Source organism: Callorhinus ursinus, unplaced genomic scaffold (assembly GCF_003265705.2).
Source record: "Callorhinus ursinus isolate GAN/ISIS: 27379988/994484 unplaced genomic scaffold, GSC_fseal_2.0 scaffold15, whole genome shotgun sequence".
NCBI classification, from domain to species: Eukaryota; Metazoa; Chordata; class Mammalia; order Carnivora; family Otariidae; genus Callorhinus; species Callorhinus ursinus.
Genome location: NW_027397077.1, coordinates 4,707,304 through 4,722,198, shown reverse-complemented (window position 1 = coordinate 4,722,198; position 14,895 = coordinate 4,707,304). Strand labels below are relative to the sequence as shown.

The window sequence follows — 14,895 nt, the reverse complement described above, 5'->3', positions numbered from 1 at the left end:
ACTCAGAAAACTAATTCTTTTTCAATTATACGTATTGCAAATATCTTATGTTTCCTGTGGCTTCTTTTTTTCTTTCTCTTTTTTTGTGTTATTTAATGAAAAAAATTCCTGATTTTAGGTTAAGTGAATTGTGTGTGAATTTTTTGTTTGGCTTTTTGTGTAAAGAGCATATAAAAGGATTTTCTTTAAAAAATATCCAGGGGTAGAGGGGCACCTGGGTGGCTCAGTTGGCTAAGTGTCTGCCTTCAGCTCAGGTCATGATCCCAGGGTCCTGGGATCAAGTCCTGCATGGGGCCCCCTGCTCAGTGGGGAGTCTGCTTCTCCCTCTCCCTCTGCTCCTCCCCGGCACTTGTGCACTTCTCTCTTTACTCTCTCTCTCTCTCTCAAATAAATAAATAAAATCTTTTTTTTTTTAAGATTTTATTTATTTATTTGCCAGAGAGGGAGGGAGGGAGAGAGAGAGAGCACAAGCATGGGGAGCAGAGGCTGAGAGAGAAGCAGGCTCTCTCCCGGGCAGGGAGCCTGATGCGGGACTCGATCTCAAGACCCTGGGATTATGACCTGAGCCGAAGGCAGACGATTAACGGACTGAGCCACCCAGGCACCCCAAACAAATAAAATTAAAAAAAAAAAAATCCAGGGGTAGAATTCACCAGTGAAGTCATCTGATCCTGGACTTTTATTTGTTGGGAGGTTTTTGATTACTGAATCAATCTCCCTAATAGTAATTGGTCTGTTCATATTTTCTGTTTCATCATAACTCGGTCTTGGTGGTGCGACAGTCTTTGTCTTTTAACTGAAGCATTTCATTCCACTTGCACTTAATGTAAATTACGCCTATAGCTGGTTTACATCTGTCGTGTTACTGTGTGGTTTCTCTTTGTTCCATTTGTTCTACATTTATTTTTCTTACCTGTTTTGCCCTCTTTTATTTATTTATTTAAAGATTTTATTTATTTGAGACAGAGAGAGAGAGAGCGAGCACGAGCGGAGAGGAAGGGGCAGAAGGAGAGGGAGAAGCAGGCCCCCCCACTGAGCAGGGAGCCCCATGTGGGGCTCGATCCTAGGACCCCGGGATCATGACCAGACGCCTAACCGACTGAGCCACCCAGGCGCCCCTGCCCTCTTTTTAATTGAATATTTAATTTTTTATTGTCCTGTTGCCCTCTTTACTAATTTAGAGGTTATATGTTCATTCATATTTATATTCCCTCGCTCTCTCAGTTTATCCTAGAAATAACAACTTGCACATTTAGTTAATACACATACATGCACACCCAAATGAGCATATCTACCTGGTAAAATCTGAATAATCTCTGTGGGTTATACCTGTGTCAGCTTCTTTTTTTTTAAATTTTTTATTGTTACGTTAATCACCATACATTACATCATTAGTTTTTGATGTAGTGTTCCATGATTCATTGTTTGTGCATAACACCCAGTGCTCCATGCAGAACGTGCCCTCTTTAATACCCATCACCAGGCTAACTCATCCCCCCACCCCCCTCCCCTCTAGAACCCTCAGTTTGTTTTTCAGAGTCCATCATCTCTCATGGTTCCGTGTCAGCTTCTTGACTTTGATACTGTGCTGTGGTTTTGCAAGCTCTTATCATGGGGAGAGGCTGAGTGAAGGGTACAGAGGACTTGCCTGTCCATTTCTTTGAAACTTCCTGTGGTGGATCAAAATAAAATGTCATTTTATCATAATGTTATGTTTTACTATAACATTACCATTTTATTCATGTTATAATTACTTTAAAATCACACCTTTCAAAATCTAAAGTTCATAAAAACCTCTCCCTCCTCCTGGATTCTGTAAGAACCTTAGGATCATCGCCTTGTCTTTTACGTTTTTGTTTTTTGACTCTGCAGGGGCATCATTATTAACATCTTATATAGTCTGCATTCTTTCACATTTACCCTCATATTACCACTTTCATTGCTTTTCCTTTCTTTTCTCCATAACCTTCCCCTGGAGAATGTTTTCCTTCTTTCTGTTCTACATCCTTTACGGTGAGCATGCTGGTGACAAAGAGTTTCTTGTTTTTTGAAATGTCCTTATTTTATCCTCAATCTCGAAAGATATTTTTGCTGGGCGTAATATTCTATTTTGGCATTTTTTCCACTTCTACCATATTAAAGACATCATTGCAAAGTTATGGTTTCCATCATTAGTAGTGAGAAGTCAACTGTCAGTCTATTCAGCAGTCTTTTCAAAGTATGTTAGTCTGGGCTCTCTGAGAAGCAGATGCCAAGATGGGATTAAATGTGCATAGGTTTTATGAGAGGAGAGGTTCCCGTGTCAAGGAAGCAGGAAGGGAACTGGGTAAGGCTGGACAGCTGTCAGGCCACAATGCAAGTCCTACCTCAGGTGAAGGGAGGGAAGGTCAGGTGGAGTTTCCTAGACTGCCATGCCACGTAAGGAAGGCTCGGGGGCAGTTAGCAAAGGACTCTTCACGGAGGGAAGCGCACTTCTCAGGCCATCAGAGGTTGTCTCGTGGAAGCCAGAAAGACAAGGGCAGAGGGCACTTCACAAAGGGGACTGAAGGATGAAGGTGACGTGACCCCTTACGCTCTTGGTGAATGTCACTGAATTTGTAGGACAGGCGACAGTGAGAAGCTGTTGGAGATATGGCCATGGGGGTCAGCCAGGGGGGCAGCCAGGTCTGCTCCGCAGCTCAGGGCTTCCCCTCCCCTCCCCTGGGGGCCCTGTCATCACTGCTTTGGGACTTGTTCAGAGCATTTCTCTGGGGCCTTTAAGGGGACTGTGGAGTCCCTCCCACAAGGACCTTTTTCTCCTAAGAACAGCCATTTCCACCACATCTTTAAGTGTATTCTGGTCATAGGTCCCAATCCTGTGAATTAGAAACAAGGGCCTGCTGTGCCTTTAAAAATACAAATTAATTCATTTCTCATAATTTTTAAAAGTAATTTTTCAAAATGTTTTCTATGTTCCCCCTCCTCTTCAGGGAGAGACCAATAGGATTATCGCCTCCCACACAATGAACAAAAACTCATCCCGGTCACACTGCATTTTCACCATCTACGTGGAGGTGAGTGCGAGCTCCTTAAATAGCCTGGGAGGGGCGGCCGAGTCTCGCGTGCCCCGGCTCTGTCAGAAGCTTCTCCCTGTGACGTCTCACCTCTGTTTGGATGTTTCGTAGGCCCATTCACGGACTTTATCAGACGAAAAGTACATCACTTCCAAAATTAACTTGGTGGATCTAGCGGGCTCGGAAAGGCTGGGGAAGTCTGGGGTAAGTGGGTAGCGGGAGGTTCCTTCCCAACAAACCACAGCCCTGTTTCCGGCATAGCGGCTGTGCACATGGGCCGTCCCTCAGGGGGCATTTGTGAGCCCAGTCCTCAGCTAGGCACACTAGAGCACATGGGCTTGACCACGTGTTGCTGGGGGGACGGAATTAGTAGAGGTGTTGCTAGGGGGAAGGAATTAGTAGAGGTGAACCAGCAGCAACATAGTTGCAGTTCCCACCTAATGGCATTTTTGTAAACATTGAATGAGATGATGGCCCCTAAATTCTTAGCAAGGTGTTCGGCTCTCAGTAAGTGCTCAGTAAATGCTTTGTGCTAGTGTTAGCATTTCTGTGTATGAGGGTGAGTGTTCACATGAGTCTTTCATCTCAGATATTCATATGAATGTGAATAGCAGCAGAAGTATTCACAGGAGTATGCAGTGAGCATTTCTATGTGCCTTTTTTTTAAAAAAGATTTTATTTATTTTAGAGGTAGAGAAAGAAGGAGAGACAGAGCTTGTGCGCAGGGAGGGGAGGAGCAGAGGGAGAGGGACAAGCAGACTCCACGCTGAGCACAGAGCCCGACACCAGGCTCAATCCCAAGACCCTGAGATCATGACCTGAGCCGAAATCAAGAGTCAGACACTTAACTGACTGAGCCACCCAGGTGCCCCTCCTATGTGCATTTGTATAAGCGTTTTTATGTGTATGATAGCCTCAGGATGATTTCCTCAAGTATCTACACAAATACTCCTGTGCATATTCATGCTGGTGTGACTCTTAAGTGAGTATTCATATGAATATTCACGTAAGTATTCATATTCACGTGAACGCTGCCATGAATGTTTGCATGAGCATTCCTGGGAGTATTAGTATTCGCCCGAGATGGGATACAATCCCAGGACACTGAGAGGAGAGCTGGCTCGGGGAAGGAGGCTCTGGCCTGGCCACCCACCTGCAGCATTCTCCGCGGGGCAGCCTCCCTATTTGGTGTGAAGTGGACTTGACCTTTGCTTTGTAGTCAGAGGGCCGTGTGCTGAAGGAAGCCACCTACATCAACAAGTCGCTGTCATTCCTGGAGCAGGCCATCATTGCCCTCGGGGATCAGAAGCGGGACCACATCCCCTTCCGGCAGTGCAAGCTCACCCACGCCCTGAAGGACTCATTAGGTGAGGGTGCAGTTGGTATCCGGGGAGGAGGGACAGGCCCTGCCTAGCTGCTGCTGGCGATCATGGACTTGCTCCCTTCCGCTGGCCTGCACTTCCCTGCAGCCTTTTCTCGGTGACCCCAGACACAGACACAGCATGTGGGGTACCCTCTCATGTCACCCACGGCATGCACTGCTGTTCCCTCAGAACCTTGGCTGGAGCTTTTGCCTCTGCTGGGAATACCTTCTCCTTTCCCCTCCCTAAACCTGGCAGAATCCTTCATGGCCTTGTGTCTCCAGGCTTTGGTGTTGGGCCTGATGGCACAGTCACGGGTGTCTGATTATTCATGGAGTGCCGCCGGTAGCAAAACCCTGGCCCACAGCCCTCTCCCCTGCCCCTCCCTGCCCCATTGCCATCTCTCCTCTGCTGTCTCCCCTCCCTTTAGGTACATCCAGTGGCCTCTCCCCTTCCGTTCCCTCCTCCAGCCTCATACATGCTTGGATGTGTCCCTTGTGACCCTGCCTGTGTCAGCTCGGGTGGCCCTAACAAAACACCACAGACCTCGGGGGCTTACACAATAGACATTTATCTCTTAAGGCTCTGAAGGCTGCAAGTCCCAGATCAAGGTTCAGCATGGATGGTTTCTGGTGAGGACTCTCTGGCTTGTAGACGCCTGCTTTCTTGCCATGCCTTCACATGGTCAAGAGAAAGAAAGAAACGAGAGAGGGACCAGAAAGGGAGACAGAGTTCTGGTCTCTCTCTCTCTTATAGGGGCACTAATCCCATTATGGGGCTCCGCCCTCAGCACCTCATCTAAACCTGATTACCTCCCACAAACCCCATCTCCAGGTGCGATCACATTGGGGGATAGGACTTCAACAAAGGAGTTTTGACAGGACACAAACACTCAATCCATAACAGACCCCCACCAGCCTTAAAGGACTCTCTTGGCAGAAAACCCACATGGTTCGTGGCCCTTCTGTGTCCTGCTTTCTGCAGGGGGAAATTGCAATATGGTCCTCTTGACGAACATCTATGGAGAAGCTGCCCAGTTAGAAGAGACGGTACGTAAAGACAGCCCATGCGGCCTAGTTGGAATCCTTCTCACGGGTTCCAGGGCTGGGTAGGGCTGGCTCTGGGCTGGCTAAGCTGGCATACTTAGCCATAGACGTTGTCAAGAGGGAAGGGATCCAGGGGATGAATCAGCCAAAATTGCTGTGGGAGACCCAGGCAGGATCCACATACCAAGTACCAAGGGGCAGAGGGTGTATTGAGGAGGAGACAAGGCAAGAAACAGGCGCAGTGTGGGGGCCTGTGTGAGAGAGTCTCGCAGGGGGCAAGGACCATGCTGCCTGGGGTGCTGCTCCTGTGAATTGGGATCTAGGACAGTGGATTTCTTGTTCTTCATAATTATACACTTAAAAATCTTAGAAGTACCATGTGGTTATAAGGCCTGTGTGAGCTGACAGGTGATAAGCATGTGCTGTGTGTAGGGTGGTGGGGGGTAGAGGTGAGTTATCTGTGGCCCAAGGCCTCAGAGTTCCTTGCTATGGCCCTCAGGAACGTGAGAGGCCCAGATGAAGGAGCCCGTCAGAGGAAGCGGGACTTTTCCTGAAACTGGGGTGAGGAGGGTGGGCACTGAGCCGGCTGGGGTTAAAGGATGGGTGGTACAGAAAGCAGAGATGCTCCTGGCAGAGGGGACTGTGGGCCGGAAGGTGTGGGCCTTGCAAGGAATATCTGGCCACTGCAGGGGAGGGCCTGGGAAGGAGAGGGGGAGAAAAAACGGTAGAGGCCTCGTGGGCGCAGGTGGCCAGGCTGACGCCTTGGGTATTCCGCCAGTTGCTGGGGTGTCATGGGGTTTGAGTAGGGGAGGGCTGTGGCCTGAGTTGTGATGCAGGGAGATTAACCAGGCTGCAGGACCCTGGTGACCTGGGAGGGGACAAGCTTATGAGAATCAGAGGCAGTCATATGAGCCCTAATGGCTGAGGCGGTGACATAGGTGAGCTCACACAGCTGGGCCCCCCGGTGGGGGCTCCCTTCTTCCTCTGAAGGGCCACTCACCATAAATAAGGCAGATTTGGAAAGCTCTCCACAGGCATTTTGTTTTGTCAAGTGTGGGTATTTATGGCAGGCTTCAGTCATCTGGAGAATCCACTTGGGCGAAACAGGTCCTTTCGAGGCACACTGCAGGGCCTCCCAGTTTCTTGCATTAGGAACCAGCCCTGCGCGTCCAGAGAGGGTGCCCTGGGACTCGGGAGGCCGGGAGGGAGCTCCTGCTGACGTGCAGGCAGCATCCCCGGAGGAAGTCTTCAGGATCCTCCCAGTCTCATAGCTTGACAAAGCACGGGTGAACCCCAAAAGGACCCATATGAAAATTGGGCCTCCTGACTGCCTTGTTGAGAAATGCCCTCCAGGACAGTGGAAGGCCCCTCTCTCTCCTTATCCCCACCCCTGAGATGGTCACTGTGCAGGAAGCAGCTCTCCTGGTACCTGCCATCCCCAGAGCTTTGTGACCCAGGGCGGCGCCCACAGAGCCCAGAGCTGCTGTTGGAGGGGCCTCAAGGGTTTGGGACAAAGGCCGATTGGGGTGTGGAAGCTAATGGTTCTCTTTTTCAAAGGCTTTAAAACGTTCACACAGTTCCTGTCAAGGATCATGTTGCTTTATTCAGTGGCACTGCTTGTGATATGTGTGGGAGTAGATGCAGCGAGGGAGTCCTGGCTGAACTTGCTGCTGTGCTCGGAGCAGGAGAGCCTGATTCTGGCCCACACAGAAGCCGCTCCAGCAGCGGTGACAGGGGACTCCTCCTGAGGGCTCGCTGTGGGCCAGTTCTGTAGAGAACGCATTACATACCTCTTCACTAAGCCTCCCAGGCTCTGGGAGGCAGCTCTCCCCAACTTTACAGAGAAGTTCCAAAACCTGTCTGAGGTTGCGCGGTTGGTCAGCGGCAGAGTTCTTAACCACTAGACCAGACTGCTTGAAGGAAGAGCCCTTTCAGGCCTTCTTCTGGGTCACTCCTGGGTGACCACCCCCCCGCCCCCCTGCCGCCCAAGCCCCTCTGTTTCAGGGCCCTGAGTCAGCCGGCATGGTATGAGGTTGGGATCTCGGGGCCCGCCTTGTGCTATCACTGGCTGTTCCCCCCTGCCAGGGAGCAGCCCTCTGCCTCGCATGCAACAGCAGTGCAGTGGGGCATGGTGTCGGGGCTCTTTCTCAAGGGCCTGCTTATGTGGCTGCCTCATGGCCTCCAGCCATAATTACCCCTGCCTGGCTGCCCCTGCAGAGGGACTTGGGTGGAACCCCCAAGAAGGAGACCCCCTACTTCACTTTGGAATATGTCTATGTGCAGAGATTCATCTTTCCTGGTGGACTCCTTTGATCTGCTTTGCAAATATCTCCACTCACAAGCAATTGGCCAGAGACATTAAGGTCTGTCTGATCTGTTTTTCAGCTTTCTTCCCTGCGGTTTGCCAGCCGGATGAAGCTGGTCACCACAGAGCCTGCCATCAACGAAAAGTATGATGCTGAGGTACTAAGGGGCTTGTGGGCAGGTGTGTCACTGTGGAGAAGGTGTGTGGGTGTGCTGCCTGGGTCACACAAGCCTGACTTCCCTTCCTGCCTCAACTAAAGATACCCATGCAATCTTGGGTCAGTCCTTTTACACGCTGGGACAGGCCAGAGTCTTCAGAGTCACTGGAGGCACCCTAGGGGTGCTGACACAGGTGAAAGGCTCAGGTTACCACCCAGTTCATATGTGAGGCTTCAGGGCCTCTGACTACCCGGGGCTTCTATATGAGAGTTCCTTCGAGCTATTTCAGAGTTAAGTAAGTGTGGACCGACTCTTAGACTCATCTGGTTATGTCACTACAAAACCTCTTTCCTCCCAGCCTGTGTGATCCCTCTAAGCAAGCACAGCTGACCAACCAGAAGGCATGCTCAGCATCACCATTAACCAGGGAAATGCAGGTTCAAAGCTTAGTGGAATTCCACCCTCACACTAGCCAAAACTAGAATTGTTCCAATGATGGAGAATGACGGTGAGGATGTGCAGAGACAGGAGCGCTTGTCTGTTTCTGGCCAGTGTCATCCATATAGCTGCTTTGGAGAGCATTTTGGCAACAGCTGGCAAAATCAAAACTCATTTACCAATAATTTGGCTTTCCTTTGGGATGCTTGTAGAATCATGGTTACCAGAGACCGGAGCATATGCGTGCCCTAAGCCCATGACAAAGCAGTTAATTAAACCTTCCAGATTCTAAATCCTGATGGAAAATAACGGTCTCTGTGGTTTTTTGGAGCTAACCCATGGCTTGGAGGCTGAGGAGGGGAGTGGTTTAGAGCCGTGGGCTCTCAAACATGTGCAGGTATCTGAACCCCGGGCAGGCTTCTGGAATAGCAGCTCACTGGACCCATTCTCAGAGTTCTGATTCCATTGGTGGAGGGGTGAGGCTTAAGGATTCACATTTCTAGTAAGTCCCCCGCTGCTGTTCTGGGGCCACACTTGAGAACCACTGGCACAGCAGTCAAGAGCTGTGGCCCCCACATCGGGCTGTCCTGGTGCGGCCACTTGCTCTTTCCTTCCATCAGCTGCCTAACCTCTGCGAGATGCTTCTCCGTTCTAAGCCTCAGGGTCTTTGATGATAAATTAGAGAAGTAGCAGAATCCACTCTCAAAGAGACGTTGTGAAGAATAAGATAACAGGGAGAAACCCCTTAACGCAGTGCTGTCATGGAGTAAATGCTCAGTAAATATTTTAGCTAGTCCTCTACTCACTCACACGTACAGGTCAGCAGCGTCCCTTTCTGGGTGGATAGTCTAGAAGCATTCTTTGCATATGTGTGTGAGCAACCTTGGAGCAGAACAGAGCTCATGCTGCTCATTGTATAGTGAGAAGCTGGGGCTGTGATCAGTAGCCTTTAATAAACAGGAGAGTAGCTAAGTGAGTCACGGAGGGAGGGAGCTGGGGCTCGAGCTGCAAGCATAGATAATCTCAAGTGGGATTGCAGCGGGCAAAACGATAGACTCTTTCATTTCCACCGAATCTAAAAATGTGCAAAGCAAAGCTGAATATCGTTAATGGATAGATGCAAGTGCAGTGAAAGAAAAAAGCATGGGGCGGGGGGAGACCAAACCGAGGCTGAGGAGGGGAGTGGCTTAGAGCCATGGGCTCTCAAACATGTGCAGGTATCTGAACCCCAGGCAGGCAGGGGTTGGGGTGTCAGGGGGGATAGAGTGAGGTTCATAGGGGCTTCATTTTTATCTGCCATGTTTTATCTCTTAAAATGAAAAACAAAAAAACTGAAGCCAATAGGGCAGCATGCTGTTCAAGTCAGGTTTTGGGGTGGTCTTCCCAGGTTTCATGGCATTATTTACTATGCTTTTCTGTAGCTTGGAGGTTTTATTTATTTTCGTCCGGTGTTCTCTGAGCTCGGGACCCCCGCATCGCCGCGTACAAACCTGGCTGGGTTGTAGGCGTTGTGCAGGAACTTCTATGCCCTTCCATGTAATTTTCTGAAATTGGCATTGTTGGTCCTGGCCAACCAAGTCTCCATGACATCCAACGTGACCGTGTCTATAATCTTTATGATCAGCATTTATGAGCATGAGCTCTTGAGAGAGACCTGAGAAGTTACTTTGGTGGCCCCCTTCCCTGGACTACAGCCAGCCTGCCTGTGTTATTTCTAGTGCCATTCTCAGTATCGATGCCTGTTTTCAAGGCGGTGGGGGAGCTTCCACAGAATTTCCTTGGCGGTGGGGCTGGTTGTAAGGCGGGAGACTGGATTCCTGATCTGCGTCTGCCACAGTTGTCTCTGAGCCTCGGAGTTTTCACCCTTGAACTAGGGGTTGGACTGATGAACTCCAGTGACCCTCCCGCTCTGGGAATCTGTGATTCTGTGAGGGGGTGTAAAAGTTGCGAGCCTCGGGCATAAACAAGCAACAGAGAGACACTTGGTATTCTGCTCTGCTGAGAGAAGAGAGGGCCTGCAGGCCGCAGGGAGCGGGAGGTCAATGAGGGAAGCTTCCTGGGCAGAAAGCCACTCCTAGCTTGGCGTGCTACTTAAACAGAACTTTCTGAATTATCCTCATTACGTTTATGCTGAAAACCCCTGACCATCAGGAAACTTATGTGAGTCTGTGCTGATTCCATCCAGAAAATGTCCCTGATCTTTAAAGGAGTTGGTCAGGTGTTGTGTTCTACCTGGGGTACCAAAAAAAAAAAAAAAAAAGGAGTCAGTCAGCCAGGAGGTGCTGCCAGGTCCTGTTCTGTGGGGTCTGCTGCTCTAGCCCTGTGTTTCTGAGCAGCTTTTCCAATCAGTATAGGGGGGCCAGGTGGAGACCACTAAGTCTGCCAGGCATTAGGGGGAGCAGCTCCTATGCTCTCAGGTTGCGACGTGGAAGCTGGTTACCCTGGGAGCCTATGGCCCATTTCCCCACATCACCTGACTGGCCCAGAGATCTAAGCCCGGCTCCCTGTGCCACACTGGGCAGTCATCCCGCCGGGGACCCTCAACGGTGCAACCAGACTTTCCCTAACTGGGCATGATGTCTCTTCCAGAGTGGAGATCCCTCAGCTGAGAGGAGGGGCTGGCCACCAAGCCTCTCCCATTGACCTCATAGGAAGTCTACCTGAAAGAGACCATCTTGGGGCTTCCCAGAGGGGCAGAGCCAGGATTTGGACCCTGGCCATGTGCTTTGAGTCCCAGGCTTTGTGCCCTGAATTGCCACAGAGCCACCAGGATGCCAGGGTTCTGTCACCCCTTGCTGCAGACTGGTCACAGCTTTGGTCACGAGTCCCAGGATCCAGTTGTCAGGAGCTCCCTCCAGTGGCCATTTTTTGACAACTGAAGCCCTCTTCACAGTGAAGATTCTCAGCTTAAAATCCCTTGTGGCTCTCATCTGAAAGACTCTAGGGCAGTATCTATCAACTGTAAAATGACTCAGCAATTCTGTTTCTAGAAATATCATTTATCCATTACTTGAAATCTACAGAGCACTTACCATGTACCAGACACTTTTGAAGCACTTGGAGTGTTAGTATACAAATAAACACACATGTCTGTTTTCAAAGAGCTGATGGTCTGCTGGGGGTGGGAGAGAGAGAGAGATAATAAATATAAGAAATAAGGGAGTCTAGGGGTGCCTGACTGGCTCAGTTGGGAGAGCATGTGATTCTTGATCTTCGGGTTGTGAGTTCGAGCCCCATGTTGGGTATAGAGATTACTTAAAGAAATAAGCTATAAAAAAAAAAAAAAGAAGTGAGTCTAGATCTTGCTATTTGCAACAACACGGGTGGACCTGGAGGACATTACGCCAAGTGAAATAAACCAGACATAGAAAGAAAAATATGGCATGATCTCACTTATATGTAAACCTAAAAGGTCAGATTAATAGAAGCAGGGAGTAGAGCAGTGGTTACGAAGAGTAGGGGCAGGGACTGAGGAGAGGGGAGATGTTGGTCAAAGGGCACAAATTCTCATTTATGGAATGGATAAGTCCTGGGGATCTAATGTGTAACATGGTGACTATAGTTAATAGTATTGTATTGTATACTGGAAATTTGCTAAGAGAGTAGACCTCAGAAGCTCTTACCACCGGTCACTAGGTGAGGAGATAGATATGTTAATTAACTTGACTGTAGTAATCACTTCAATCACTTCATGTTGTACACCTTAAATATTCATACCTCCAGAGATATCATGGGTTCAGTTCCAGACAACTATAATATACTGACTGTCACAATTAAGTGAGTTAAATGAATTTTGTGGTTTCCCAGTGCCTATAAAAGTTATGTTTACACTGTTCTGTAGTCTATTAAGTGTGCAGTAGCATTGTGTCTAAAAAAAAATGTACATACCTTAATTTAAAAAATGCTCTTTCGATGGGGCACTTGGGTGGCTCAGTCAGTTGAGCATCCAACTCTTGCTCTCAGCTCCGGTCTTGATCTCAGGAGCATGAGTTCAAACCCCATGTTGGGCTCCATGCTGGGCGGGGAGCCTATGCAAAAAAAAAAAAATAATAATAATAATAATAAGTAAATGTTAAAAAAATACTTTATTGCTAAAAAATGCTAATCATCATCTGAGCTTTCAGCAAGTCGTAATCACTGATCACAGATCACATAACAAATATAGTAAAAATGAAAAGGTTTGAAATATTATGAGAATCACCAAAATGTGATACAGACATGAGGTGAGCAAATGCTGTTGGAAAAATAGACTTGCCTGACATGGGGTTGCCACAAACCTTCAATTTATAAAAAAAAATGCAGTATCTGGGAAGTTCAGTAAAGCAAAATGCAATGAAATCAGGTATGCCTGCATACAGTTCTCTTTAAAGATTTCTTTAAATGTAAAAAAAAAAAAAGAGAGAGAGAGAGAGGTAAGTTCTAGTGCTCCACCATCCAGTACAGTAGCTGCTACTTGCTTGGGGCTACTTACATTAGTTAAATCAAATTAAAAGTTCACTTCCTGGGTCACACTAGTGACATTCAAGTGTTCAGTAGCTACATGTAGCTCACAGCACAGATACAGACCATTTCCATCATTACAGAAAGTTCTATTAAACAGCACTGCTCTAGGGTATGTTGGTGATAGGTGCTATGAAAAAAATTAGAGCAAGATTTGCAAAAAAGAGTGGTGTGGGGGTGGGGAGGGGATTGCAGCTTTCCGTGGGGTGATTGACGTATGCCTAATTTAGAAGCTTTTGAACAAAGGCTTGCAGGAGGTGTGGGGGTGAGCCAGGGCAATACTTGGGGGAAGAGTGTCCTTGGGCAGAGGGGACAGGCAAGGCAGAGGCGGAAGTGTGCCAATTTGGTAGGACTGGAAGGAACTGGGAGGGGGGGAACAGTAGGGAAGAAGTAATGGGGGCAGGTCACAAAGAGCCTGCATGATCCTACAAAAACCTAGAAAGACACAAAGATAGAAGGACAAAAATGCTGTGCAGTGTTGTTTGTAGCAGCAAAAATATTAGAGGTGATGTACCTGATCGTCAGCAGGGAACCGTGACATATCTGTGCAGTTGGGAAGGATGAGGGTAGAAGGTACGGCTGTACTTGGAAAGCATCCTGGCGGCAGTGGGCTGCACTGAGAGGGCCGTCACCCTGGTAGACTGGAAATCTGAAGCTCCCAGGAGTTGGGGTGTGAGGATGCCCTGTGGGTGCCTATACTCACTCTGTTCTGTCTCCGCTGCTGTAAAAGCAGAGGCCAGGGGACTGCTGAGGCCCCCAAAGACCCTAAACTCACCGCAGTTGGGGAAAAGTCACCAACGGGGAGGGAATTGTCCAGATGCTGACATCAACACCCCATGGGTTTACAGGAGGGGCCGAGATGTCCAGGCATAGGTTAGGGAATTGTGGGCTTGATGTGGAAGAGGCAGGGTGGCCTCTGTGACTGTCCTCCCTGCTCCTCCCCAAACTGTTTCCTGGCAGCGAATGGTCAAGAACCTGGAGAAGGAGCTGGTGCTGCTCAAGCAGGAGCTGGCCATCCATGACAGCCTGGTAAGGGGCTAGAGGCAGGGGTCTGGAGTGGGGGCTGGCCGGACTGCTAGAGGGGCTGGGGTCAGGGTACTGGGTGGACAGGAGCCAAATGGGTGGGAGGGCCAACTAGGCAGGGAGACTTGGCCGGGGGGGTGGTGCTGGGGAGCAGGAATGCCTGAAGGGCAGGGATCCTGGAAGAGCAGGAGGATGTGGGCATGGGTGTCAGATATCAGGGAGTGGAGTCAGACGGTTGACAGGAGAACGAGGGGCAGGGGGCCAGGTCCCAGGCAGCTAGGGCAGGGGCAGACAGCGTGATGGTCAGGGTCAGGGGAGGTGGGGCAGATTGGGCAGTGGGGGAGGGGACGGCAGCAGAGGGTGGGAACGGGAGACCTCTGGTGGCTTGCCTGGGCCTGCTCACGGTCCAGGGGGGCTCTTAAGGCAGAGGCAGCCACCCCCCTCCCATGACCCTCATGCTACAGAGTCTGCTGAGACTCAGCCAGCAGAGTCCCCTTGCTTGGAGTGGCAAGCCCGTGTCAGGCGGCTCTCGAGACCCAGTTGTCCCTCTGTGACCCGAGCACCTGGCCAGGACCCAGTGGTCCTGCCCTGTGTCCAACCTCCCCTGATTGGTTCTCAGAATGACCCCTGCGGCCCCTGTTGGGCTCAGATGTTTGGAGCTTGTTGACATGTTCTTCATCCTCCTCCAAGGCCAACCGTACCCTTGTGAACTATGATCCCATGGATGAAATCCAGATTGCTGAGATCAACTCCCAGGTGCGGAGGTACCTGGAGGGGACGCTGGACGAGATCGACGTAAGGAGCCTCTCCTCGGGACCATGGCCTTCCTATCCTGGGCTTCCACCCTTGGGCTGGGCTGGCCTTGGAACCTCACACCAAGTGGGTGCAGGGGGTATGGGGTGGGTGGTGCTGGACCCCTGGCCTTGGGCCCTACAGCCTACCGAGGCCTCAGCATCCATGTTGAGGGTTACGAGGATGGGTGTGCCCCTCAGAGTGGCCAGCGGCCTTGAA

General features: G+C 49.8%; 1 protein-coding gene across 11 annotated transcripts in view; it reads left to right on the top strand.

Annotated features, from left to right (window-relative positions):
- The window catches only part of KIF9 (kinesin family member 9), a 46,060-nt gene that overhangs the window by 13,586 nt on the left and 17,579 nt on the right, over positions 1-14,895 (top strand). For 10 of the 11 annotated variants that reach the window (XM_073901097.1, XM_073901096.1, XM_073901092.1 and 7 more), the window contains 7 exons: positions 2,970-3,053; positions 3,165-3,257; positions 4,273-4,420; positions 5,399-5,463; positions 7,846-7,923; positions 13,822-13,890; positions 14,575-14,679. In XM_073901097.1, the coding sequence (XP_073757198.1) occupies positions 2,970-3,053; positions 3,165-3,257; positions 4,273-4,420; positions 5,399-5,463; positions 7,846-7,923; positions 13,822-13,890; positions 14,575-14,679 (642 nt within the window). Of the gene's footprint in view, positions 1-2,969; positions 3,054-3,164; positions 3,258-4,272; positions 4,421-5,398; positions 5,464-7,845; positions 7,924-13,821; positions 13,891-14,574; positions 14,680-14,895 lie in introns of those variants that run through there. The other variant, XR_012380875.1, reaches the window with a different exon arrangement.